Raw genomic sequence first — 13,267 nt, forward strand, 5'->3', positions numbered from 1 at the left:
AAAACGAAGAATAACATATTTTAAATCTATAATATGGAATCAAACAGACCTTGAAAAACCCAATTGCATATGCTCCCTTCAATTTCTATTCATGTTTATATCGGGCTATATGAACGTCCACAGTCTTCGGAATTCATCTAGGTGGTTAAGTTAAATGGTGTCATGACTTAATAACTCCTGAAATGCAGAAATATATAATCAAGTTTAAGTTTATAGTATGGGTGTCTTTCACTATTTTGGATTGTAAATAACAGTGCACTAAGGTCCAGATTTTCAATTAAGTTAGCAAAATTTGATTAGGAATGCAGATAAGTAACCATGAATTTTCATTTCGAGGGAGAAATTTATAAGATTTTAACGTATAAAAATAACTAATTTTCTTTTAAGTTAGATAAATTTTGCTTAGTTTTTATTTTTTGGAAAGTTTGCTATAGCTCTCTATCGCAACTTTCCATAGGCGTCGGCCTCAAATACAGACTATCGCAATGTTCTGCTCCAAGATAATGTAGTTCTAGTGTTCGAAATCTGATTCTTGGATATTTTGAGTTTCTACTCTAAGTCTTTTGAAAAGATTAAAGCTTGGAATGAATGTTCACCAAAATTCAGATGAATTTAACTTCATTTTAAAAATAAGTATCACAAACACTACTTTGCGGATCGGCCATTGGCTGAAGAGAAAATCAAAAGAAATCTACGCGAGACAGCGTTTCATTCATGAATATTTTATTAATGAACCTTTTCCCGCACCATTTTTTACTCTGTACGATATTTACAACTGTTTATTATTGAATAAGTAAAAGCCTGAGTGTATCGAAAGAGTCCGGTATACGAGAACAAGTTGCAATGTACAGCACACTTTGTGGATGGTTTTTAGTATGTTATGACTTATGATATTCTAGCCAATTTACCAGAAAATAAGATAATAAAAAGATAAAAACTGAAAAAGCGACTTAAAGAATAATTAAGATCATTTACTATCATCTAAAATGGTGAATATTTTAAGGTTTAGACTTTATTTGATTCACTAGTAATTTTGAGCTAGCGAGACTTTTATTACTTGCACTACCTCATGATAGTATATATTGGAGTTGTGCTTGTATACGGGTGATTTACACTTTTTCATGATTATATTATCGGAATATTATTTTCTGAGTCCTTTTTTCACTTTTTTTAATGTCAACAATACTTATAGTTCTTTAGTGCTTTGATATGTAATAACTGGTATCTCCGTGACCCAGTTTAGCGGAGAAGTGCGCAAGTGTTGCAATTACTTCCTGTTATTGGTACAGTACGAGATGGTGGGTGTTGATTCTAAAGCAATTTTATCTTACTATTCCTTTTGTAGTTACCTGTTTTATGATTACATGCCCGCGTAAGAAATGCACAGTCACATATTTAGTCTGCAACTTCCAATGGAATCTGTTAACCAAGGCATACAGTGGAAAACATTTCATTTCCTGATAAATGTTCTAACCGGAAGCATAGAGAAGCCGATTTTTGAGATGATACATTTATGTCTGTCTGAAACTATTTTTCGTATCCTCTCATCATGTTCTTTTACATTTCTAAGGAATTCTCTGTTCCTTACGTAATATGTTGAAAAGGGGGAGATGCCTGCAATGCCAATGGTAAATCAATAACCATTGAATATGTGATTTTCGCCTTTCCTCACACATTTCTGTCTAAATTCTGATAACTAGACTGGACTTTTAACCAGATTCAGGGCCTTGATTGGTCTTTATGGTTTCATATGTTGACCTGAAGATCTATCTGCAGATATCTCTTCAGATCTTGTATACCCATGTCAAACCAGGCGATCTAAGAGGACTTTGAATTCAGCTTCCTCTGACGTACTAGTTTTCTGATCTCCTTACATATCATTGTGTTGGGTTAGGCATTGTCCCTCGTGATAAGATAGTTACACATCTTCATTGGTCCTAATAGGAAGTGTGCATAGATTCCACTGTTTAACTTCCCTCTACAGTGCTCTGACATCCAAATTGGTAACATTGAAATAGAAATAAGATGTGGTGTGAGTGCCAATGAGACAACTCTCCATCCAAGTCACATTGTGTAAAAACTAAAAAGTTAACCATTAAAAATAAATCCAGTTTTTGGCACTGATTAATTAATCAACTCAAGGATTGTTACTTTTTGATGGGAAAAATTCACTAATTGGTGAAGGTCCCCCAACCTAATCATGTCTCATATATTTTATGCCCCACCTACGATAGTAGAGGGCATTATGTTTTCTGGTCTGTGCCTCCGTTCGTCCATCTGTGCGTCCGTTCGCTTCAGGTTAAAGTTTTTGGTCAAGGTAGTTTTTGATGAAGTTGAAGTCCAATCAACTTGTTTATATATACTTTCTGTCTTAAATATTGAAAGTTAACTCTCTGTCACATCATTAGAGTCTTAAGGGGGGTCCTTTATTCTTTAATTTTTTTCTTTTCTTTTTTTTCAGTTTTTATACGCCCGTCAAAATTTTGACGGGACAAATTATGGCAGTGATTTTCCTGGTGTTTAGGGGAAGGGTCCTGGGGTCTATGCAATTGGGAAAAATATGATTGGTCTTTACGACGGCGGGCACACGGCATAAGCCGTGTGCGCCTCGCTAGGGGGGTTTGGGGGCATGCCCCCAAAGAAAATTTTGAAAATTAGGTGCAAAATCCTGCATTCTGAGAAGGATTAACTGCATGAATTGCCTACAAAATAAACAAAATAAGCTATCTTTTTAAGGAAAAGGATTAAAAATAAAAGTTGAATGTGTCTGAGGACACATTTGCATGCACTCAAGCTTTGTAACTTTACTCTTGAAAGGTAAAATTCAACCTATCCCTTCTGATTCTATTTATAATGATGAGAATCTATAGAAATTCTAAAAAGACACATTTGAAATCTGAAGCATTTATTTTTTAGTTTTATTTAAAATTCCAAGTTTTCCTTCATGTTTATTTTTAAACATGTCAACTAGTTGTTCCAGTTCTGTATCTGAGAGTCGGTCTTTTCCTTCTTTCACTTGTTTCATCAGAAGGAAGTAGAAACGACTTTTTGAATCCAAAAGCTTCCAGCTTCCGGCATTTACTACCGTCCGCCGCCTTTAGCTTCTTTGTGTAATATTTGGAATTATGAGACATGATCTACGTTCATTTTGTTTACATTATGTCTCATTTTTTTGCTTTGTCATTGAATTATTCATTCGGATGTTTCAAGCGCAAACGTGACCAGAATATCGTAGATTGCAATGCAATCCAAAAAAGATTGCAAACCAATCATCGTCTTAAGTGAACGATAATGATAACTCCCGAAATACCCCGAACGCTCAGAGATTTGTCAACAAAATAATACACGATACGGAGATACGACAATAACAAAATCTCGCGACGATGTCCATATACGATTGGGAATTTTAGAGCTGAAAATTGGGAAAAAAAGAGCATATTTCTCTTTGTGAATGGGGCCGAAATTCGGCCCCAAAATGAGGGTTGGAAAATCACTGTATGGTATACAAATGTCCGGCATCCATCTGTCTATCTCTCCGGCGTCCACATGTCGCACCCTAACTTGAGCACTGCTTATCCAAATTTCATGAAACTTAACATACAATGTAGTTGTTTCTTATGATGGTCAAACGATCTATAATTTTTTGTGGAAAATAGGATTTAAACTTTTTGAGTTGCAGAACTTTATAACTAAAAAAGGGGTGTGCATTTTTCACATGTCGCGTTGTATCTCAAAAACAATTCCTGATTATTGCTTTAAACTTCACACACTTCTTAATTATATTAATCTAAAGATCGGTATACTTTTTGGTGATGATTCAAAATTTTATTTTAGAGTTATTGAGTTTTTTGTAAAAAAGGGGTGTTGGTTTTCACATGTCGGTCATATCTCGTAAACGATATAGGATTATTGCTTAAACTTAACACATTTCTTAGTTATATTGATCTAAAGATCTGTATACTTTTTGGTGATGATTCAGAATTTTATTTTGGAGTTATTGAGTTTTTTGTTAAAAAAAGAGGGGAGGGGTCACATGTTGCATCATATCTTAGAAACCATTAATGACTATTGCTTAAAACTTTACACACTTCTTAGTTATATTCATCTAAAGATCTGTATTCTTTTTGGTGATGATTCAAAATTTTATTTTAGAGTTATTGAGTTTTTTGTAAAAAAAAGTTTTGTTTTCACATGCCGGGCCATATCTCAGAAACTATTTATGATTATTGCATAAAAGGGCGTATCATGCGCTCATGGCGCAGCTGTTTATTCTTTTCTCTTTATTTTAACACCTCTTAATTTCTAATTTGTATTTTATATTTTTGGTCCATTTTTCTCTCAAAAAATATTCTGCATTCTTTGTCCATTATTATTTAATCATTTTCCATATATTAATATGACTGATATACATGAAAAAACATGTAAACAGAGGGTTAATAATACTTTTAAAAATACACATACTATGTTTAACTTGGATAAACATCCAGACCAATATTATTAGTTACATAGTGTGCTACTAACCTAATACAGTATATACATTTGTACATGTATGGGCCAGTAAATTCCATATGGGGTGAGAGTGTAGCTCGAATCCCCATATAGAATTTACTGACCCCATATATACCGTATTATGTCACTAGCACGCTATGTAACAAATTTATCTTACAGACTATCTTAACGTGTAAAATTTAGACCAGTGACCTATCAAAATGAGCAAGTCTTCAATACAGCTAGCATAAACATGATTAAGAAACTACTCAGTTCATCCTACAAAAACAGATGCCAACAATGACAACTTGTTAGATTTAAATGTGTTTTGTGAATTTATTTCAATCTTAATCATCAATTTCTTCGTCTGTTGAAAACTTCAAGATTTTTTCTGAGTACTGTTTTGTTTTACTAAAGGGACATAACACCACTACTAACCATGTATGAAATAAGCCCGGCTTCCCTACTACCTTATATGGAATATAAAGGGACGTAACTCCACTACTAACCATGTATGAAATATGCCCCGCCTCCCTACTAACCTAATATCAAATATACACGGTTTCCATGAGGACCCTTTTAACCAATCACATTCCTAGAAATGTATAGGAGGTAAGATAATACATTATAAACCATGTTCAGTGTTCTCACTACATTTGTAAGCGAGTGAATGAGACTTGGACTTTTAATCTTTTGTCATAAAATTAAGATATTTGCACTAAGTTCATACAACATTTAACAATTTTAATATATCTTTGAACTGACCAGTTTTGAAAATGATTAGACCATTTGACTTGCATTATTAAGAACCCTGATACACTTGTAAAATAAATATTAGGTAAGGTGTGTAGTAGAAAGCTGTTTTCTTATAGGAATATGTGAGAATGACTGCTTGCTTGGCTGATATTTTGAAACTTATCAGTAAATGCTTATTATTTTTCAGTCTGCTACTTTGAAGCCTTACTTGAATGCCATCAAGCACACTCTTACAGCAGCCATATGTGTCCAGAATTTCAACTCACAAGTTGTTGAACGTCACAACAAACCAGAAGTAGAAGTCAAGTAAGTAAAGTAACCTGTACTTGTCTAAGTTTGTAAATAACAGAATTCCTCTTACATGGTATGGTTTGATAACAAAAAAATTTAGTGACAAGAAAAATTGTATCTTCTAAGTTCCAGTCAGTGACACACTGTATTCCAGTCTAAAAGAATGAAATTAAATATTAACATTCAAACAAACTATGTAATATTGACACACTGTTCATTCTTATACATTCAGTGTACATGTATAGACAGATAATAATAAAACTAATTGAACCTATCATTTTAATTTCAGATCAAGTAAAGAACTTCTTCTTACGCCAGTTGTGATTAGTAGAAATGAAAAAGAAAAAGTATTGATAGAGGGCTCAGTAAATTCTCTAAGAATAAGTATAGGTATCAAACAGGTAATTATGGCTACTTGTCTTCATGTACATCATAATTTTAATAAACAAGTATGGTATGAAGGATTGTTGTTTAACATTTAGTAGCAAATAACAAATATATTTATTAGGGATGGGAATAAGCTATTGATAGGGTCTGCAAATAAAGCTTCTTAAAATAGATAAAATGGAAATAAGGAGATGTGGTATGATTGCCAATGAGTCTAATATTGACCAAAATTCAAATGAATTGGATGTAAGCAATTGAAGGCAACTGTACGACCTAATTTAAGGTTACCCCCTCCTCCCCCCCAGGTTATACACATTTAACTGCTTATAATGGTAAGATGCAGTAATCAAAACAGTAAATTCTAATACACTTGTTAAATAACATCTTAAGAAATGATGACTGTTGTTATTTTAATGTAAAAAATATTTTATCGTTTTAAACAATGTACAAATGTAAATAGAAGTTTATATTTTGACAGGCTGATGATATAGAAAAAATCTTATGTCACAAATTCACCAGATTTATGATGCAAAGAGCAGAAAATTTTGTTATTCTTAGGAGAAAACCTGTAGAGGTAAGAGCTGATTATATTAGATTGAAAAATGAAGATGCTTCTGGATTCTTTTTCTGAAAATTAGATTAGGATCTGCATTAAAGTGTGTTTAAAATTAAAGTTGCAACATTAGAAGCGAACTACAAAGATGGGAATAAATTCATAATTCACTTGGAAAATCTATATAAAAAAACCAACCATCACAGTCTTGAATAGAATTTTCTTTGTTATTTTTATATTGTACATGCACAAAAAACATACATGTATACCTTTGTTAATGATGCCCAGCTTTTATTGGCAACAAAATTGAAAAAGCTAGACTAAGGTGTGCATTTTCTTTGCTGAGCATCAACTATATATAAGTTTGTCAAATTGTGATTAGGTCAGTTTAAAGAGAACCATTAATAATAAGTCAATAGTATAATATATAAAGTTTTATAAGCTTTGGCATTTATAAGTTGGATTTATAATATTATTTAGCCCTGCACTTCATTCATGGTTCATTAAGGTTTAATGTTTTGTATTGTTTAAATATTGTCATTTTAGTTTTAAAAAATTGAATTATTAGATCAAAATAACATAAAGAAAAGACCAATCTCAGTACATGTATATTCATAAAGGTGTATTGTAGAGGATTTTAATGAAAATTTAATAACATAATTTTATTATTTTTAGTTCAGTTATTTGTTTCTATAATTCTAACTTTTAACATTGTAATGTTTTAATTCTGTTTCAGGGGTATGATATTAGTTTTCTTGTAACAAATGTACATACAGAAGAAATGTTTAAACATAAACTTGTAGACTTTATAATTCATTTTATGGAAGAAATAGACAAGGAAATTAGTGAAATGAAGATAGCCCTTAATTCTAGAGCTAGATTAAGTGCTGAGGAGTTTCTTAAACGATTCTGATGCAGTCTTTTATTTTATAAATGGTAGGTACATGAAGTAAATACATAAAAGATATAAAATGTTTCTCCTTATCTATGCAACAGTGTGTTATCTTTGTTATGAAACTTTATAAGAGCTAAACAAAATAATAACCTGAAGTCTACTGGCAGAATGCTTTTATTGAGTGGAATGCAAATGAACAATAATCCATTCAAAAAATAGCTGACTATTGGAAAGTGCAACAAATATTCTTATGCCAGGTATACAAGCACACAGTATGCAGTATTTCAAATATCAGCTTAAATCTTGGTCTTTCCTAAAACTTGTTTTAAATAAATACAACTTTCATTGTTTGTTTTGAATATACTGAAGCCAATTTACACTACACTCATGACATAGCTTTATATTGATTGTATAATTTTTTTTATTTTTTATTTTCAGATAGAAAATGGTGCAGCAAATACATTTTAAACCATTCCTTTATGGATACTTATTCAGAAGAAAGATTAAAGCATGTCTCCTAGATGTATATTCTGTGATAGCTTATAAGGAAATTGTACAACACAGAAATTTCATTGTTAAGCATGTAAATTGGGTTTTAAAATGTTAGGAGAGACAAATTTTGATTCAGTATGAATTCCATAGGTCCATGAATACAATCAGACTTTTATAAAATGATCATTTGGTATATTTCTGGTGTGCATCGTCATTTAATTTGTAAAGTCATATGTATTTATACTATAATGCAAAATTACTATTTCTGATAAAAGAAAAAGAAAATTTGTACATTATTATGAATTAAACATCTGATTTATTTCAAGTAGTACAATATACTACAAATAATAAATTTTTGCAGTTGTATATGATTTAAACTGTAAAACATCAAAGATTGTAAGTAGTTTGGAATACCAGTATATAATTTTTGGGTAGATCTTTGTTACTAGGAATAATGTGCTGCAATTCTATATCTAAATATCTTCAGTGACAGAATAACAGAGGGATTCTAATTTTAAGCATTAATGTTTACTTTATGGATGATAGTTATGAAACCTATTTTTGCAAGATTTGTTGACCAAATTTTCAGTATTGCACCTTAATTTTGATACTTATTATTACTGTAATGTTATTGTAAAACATGAAGATACTATTTTTTCACTGCCTTAAGCACAACCACATGACTACACAAAAGCACTTGACTTCAGATTGTGGAAAATATTATGGTACTTGCTCAAGAAATATTTTTATGCACTCCATGTGTGGGAAAAAATCAAAAGGGATGGGGTTTCAAACCTATTTTCCCTTCATTTTTGCATGATTTGAAAAAAGGAAATATGGAACAGGGACTCCAAACCTCAGACCCTTGGTCTTGATATGTGAAAGTGTTCATAAAAATATAAGTTAAACTGTAATTAGGAGTCTGACAAAATAATTCAATATTTTACATGCATTTTCACGGCTTTCTAAATTGTGTACTCTAAAAGATGATTGTGCTTATTTTAAAAGCTACTGTCATTGCATATTACAGCAGGTTTTGAGGAAAGTAGCTGGTAGAATTATAGTTTTGGAGGGAAAGGGGCTTTATAAGTCGAAAAAATAATCAACTAATAACTTTTTATGGAACATCTTTAATCTGTCTCGGTATTATTTTGTATATATTTCTTTTTATATCTATGGACAAAATGTGTGACAGTCAGAAGAAAGTGACTTGGAAGAAGTGTGTTTGCCAAAACCAGGTGCTACAGATTAACACTCCAAACTTGTTTCAATTGTTTTCCCTTCAAAATAGTATTGACAGATTTGATAATGATGTTCATTAATGCTTCTTTCTACCTACTAAAGTTTCCTTTATGTACCAATATGTTTCAGTTTTGGTAAATGAAGGACACGTTTTATATGAATTATAGATCAGTCATGCTCTAGGGAAATTTCAAATATAAAATACTATCATGAATATTAAAGCTGTGTAATTTTATAAAAGAAAGCTATAAACATGTAATCATTTTGTACATATATTTATACTTATAAAGGGTATATTATAAATCATATGCCTAGCAATAAATAAAATCTATAAAAAGTTTTTTCAGTTGTTATATGTATTTCTAAGCATATTAGATCATACCAGTATTACCCAATATAAACAAAATTAATCTATGAACTGCTCCCATTCTGATATGTCCCACATCAAGGCCTTGAATTGCCCCTTTTCTTATAAGTCGAGCATCAAGGCCTCGAATTGCTCTTGTTTGATTAGTTGCGCATCAAGGCCTTGCATTGCTCCAGTGTCTTCCCTAGAAAATTCTTGATGCATGGTGGGTCTAAGATGAATTTGCAACGCGATGCGCTGCGTTGTTTTGTAGAATTATTTTTATTACACTTGTGAATGAATTGTGCATGTCAGTTTAAAAACTTCACATAAATCTGCAAGGAACAATACTTAACATTTTCTCTCAAGGCCAGCCTGGATCCAAAAGTTTTTTCAAGGGCCCTGTAGAATTTTTTTAGGCTCTACCAGGTTTGTTTTTTCTACAGGTACATACATATTAATTGTCTTGAATGTTCTGATATAAAAGCCAAAAATATATGTTTGAAATACCTTATACATGTAGCTTGTTTCTGATTATGATGGAAATAATAAAGGAATTAAATAAACATGAGTTTTTCAGAATTAAAATCCATTTAACCATGTATTTTCAGACTGGTGAACTTTATATATATTTGTAATATTATTGAAAAAAAAACAGAAAAAAAACCAGCCCCCCTTTCCATACCCCTATGTAAATTATTTTAATAAAAAAAGTATTATCAGTTTCACCCCAAGAAATTATTAATTTTTCATGAATAAATCTTAGCAGTGTAATCAAAATGATTTCCAAAATGAAATTCCTACTGTCTATAAATAACAATGAAATGTAACTGTTTCCTGTTAATAAGGGGTTTCCCGAATTTTCCCGCCAAAAAGCACATGGCTTTCAACAATTGTAAACAAAGCATGCATTCAATTTGTGATCATGGATTACAGTTTTAATTAATTTAATTTGGATATAGATATTCAACTTAAGGTACAGTCAAGCAATGTTTTTACTTTCTTCTGGATTAAAACTAGTTTGAAAGATCAGTTTCAAAAATAAAAACATCAAAACAAAAACGATCTGAATTGTGAATATTCAGTGACCCATAAATTTTTTGAACTCTGCTATGGAGGTCAAAGTTACATCATGTTTCAACCCAATGATGTTTATTCTCTGTTACAACTAATTAACTGCGTTTGATATAAATATTTCGATGTCAGACTTATGATTTCAAAACGTAAAATTTATACTGCAAAAGGTTTACTTTTTATTTTTTCACGGAAGGATATTTGGAAGCTGTATCAGGCTATAATATTTATCATTAAAACTATTTTAACTCCCGATTTCTATTATGCAATCGAAGTCTCGAATGTTGTTCTATCTAATCAACGTGGTTGTAAAATCAGAGCGTTGCATCTAATTATGATCAATTATCAGTCCAGTGAGTTTGAAACACCTGTAGAGTTTTGTCAATTGTCACTTCATATTATAAGATAATAAAAATTTCACACATAGCGGGATGCATAGCGGGTATGATAAATGCATGGCGGCCGAAATTTTATGCGTAGCGGTACCGCCATGCATGAATAGCCTAGGGAAAACACTGTGCTCTCGTTTTGATTAGTTGCACATCAAGGCCTTGAACCTACCACATCAGAATGGGGGCAATTCAAGGATTTAATTTAAATAAGATTGGGAAACGCAAGATCATGAATATCATATGCATAGGGAGAAAAACACCTCCCCAATACCGCTGCTGCTGGAATGACGCTAAATAAAAATAGCAAGTCACAAAATGAAAAATTGAAATCACCTTTTAGTTGTACAGCTTATATCTCATCTTACTATTAATTTTGATGTTAGGTTTTAGTATGTGTCTATTTGCTCTTTCATAAGAGTATTGAGGGCGAGTCTTCTAGATTATTCACTACCTGTTGCATCAGTTGTTTGAACATTAATGTGATAGATCAACAAATTGAAGTTTTGAGGAGATCATCTATATTATTGACTGCTTCTTTTCATTTTTCTTGAGATATGTAAATAATTTTCAGCTCAGCTATATGGTGAAAAGAGGAGTCAAGAAGGTTCCAATAGACTAGTAATGTTGCCTAAACACATCAAAACATAACTTGTATGTTGTCTAAGAAGAAAGACATCTTGATGATAACAGATAATGGGAACTTCATGATAATCATATAAAATATTAGACAACTAGTAATAAAAGGACAAGGACATGTATTGCACTGTATATGGCACTGAAATGTTGGGAATATTTGAGTCATTTTTTAATACAATGAATCTTCATGTTAGAAAAGTACCATGTGAAGAAAGTTGAAATATACAGGCTATATTATATTGAATTTGTGAATTTCTGTATAAAGTATTCACATCACAATAGGTGGAATCTCTTACTATGAAATAATATCACTTTGCATTACTAGGTCATATCTTTCAGCAATCACAGAATGGTCAACATTTGTTCTGATGACTCTTTTCAAACAAAAGTTTGAGTCAGGGTAAATTAGAAGCATTATTTTTCTGTTTGTCTGTCTGTCTGTCCTGCTTATGGTTAAAGTTTTTGGTCAAGTTGAAGTCCAATCAATTTCGTACACCTGTACCCCATATGATCTTTCTTATTTTAATGCCAAATTTAGAGTGTTGAACCCAATTTAACAGTCCTCTCAACATAGAAAATGATGGTGCTAGTTAGGCATCTGTGTACTGTGTTCTGTGGACATATTCTTGTTTTGAAGAGTTTTTCATATACATAGTCAGTCGAAACAGCAGGCAAAAGGGTTCTTTAAATGTTTGTTTTTTTAATTTTTATGGTGTCACTTTTACTGTTCTAGAGTAATGCCCCTTTACAAATGGAAAAATTGCAGAGTTTTTTCGTTTTCGTTTTCTGACTTTAGTTTGCCTAAACTAAATAATATATAAAACTTATAAACAATGCTTATCACTACACAGCTCAAGTTTGAATGTTAGTGGCGTCACTTTTACCGTTCTATAGTTATGCCCCTTTACATTTGAAATGGAATAATTGCTGAATGTTTTCGTTTCCATTCTATAACTTTAGCTGGCCTCAACCAAATGTAATGAAACGTATGCACAGTGCTAATTACCACAAAACACAAATCAAGTTTGAATTTTGGTGCTGTCACTTTTACCGTTCCAGAGTTATGTGTCTTTACAAATGGAAAATAGCTGAATTTATCGTTTCTGCTCTCTTAAGTTTTTCCCCAACAAGTTGTTATGAAACTTATGAACAAAGCTTATTACCATAAAACTCAGATCAAGTACAAATCTAGGTAGTGTCACATTAAAGTTCTTGAGTAATATCCCTTTATAATTTTAAATGCAAGCGGGGCATCATCCATGTATCCCATGGACACATTCCCAATTTATTATAATTTTCAAATGTTAAATCGACAGAGTGAGTCATCGCAACTATCTTAACATGCTTCACAGTCACCTTACAACTTTCTCGGAAAGTTCAAACTGCATTGAGAAGAAAATCATTTGAATTTTTTTAATATTTTTGGTAATCAAAATTACTTTAATGAATACCTGAAACCTCATATATGAATTGGGATGAGAAAATATAATTAATTTATTCTTTGTCCGACATGCATTATAACCTTTGTCGATAAGGGGTGAATGTTTGGTTGTGTTTTCTAAAAATGCAACTACGTCTGGATAGAATCTGGACGGTAAATTCGATGCCTGGTCATGAGAAAACCACACTCTGTGTAGGCTAAGAACCCTTGCAGCAACTCTTAGGAGAGGTCCATGGGTGGTCTGTTGCAAGGCAGATTTTCTGTTCCTAACAAA

At 31.8% G+C, this 13,267-nt stretch overlaps 1 protein-coding gene across 1 annotated transcript; it reads left to right on the top strand.

Moving 5' to 3' along the window:
* The first annotated feature begins 1,215 nt into the window (after positions 1-1,215).
* Positions 1,216-8,459, top strand: LOC143048454 (actin-related protein 2/3 complex subunit 4). The gene is made up of 6 exons (XM_076222142.1): positions 1,216-1,298; positions 5,432-5,550; positions 5,825-5,936; positions 6,401-6,496; positions 7,212-7,411; positions 7,809-8,459. The coding sequence occupies exons 1-5, from the start codon at positions 1,296-1,298 to the stop codon at positions 7,386-7,388; spliced, it is 507 nt and encodes a 168-aa protein (XP_076078257.1). The 5' UTR covers positions 1,216-1,295; the 3' UTR covers positions 7,389-7,411; positions 7,809-8,459.
* Positions 8,460-13,267: the final 4,808 nt, after the last annotated feature.

This window comes from Mytilus galloprovincialis, chromosome 1 (genome assembly GCF_965363235.1).
Source record: "Mytilus galloprovincialis chromosome 1, xbMytGall1.hap1.1, whole genome shotgun sequence".
Lineage (NCBI taxonomy): Eukaryota > Metazoa > Mollusca > Bivalvia > Mytilida > Mytilidae > Mytilus > Mytilus galloprovincialis.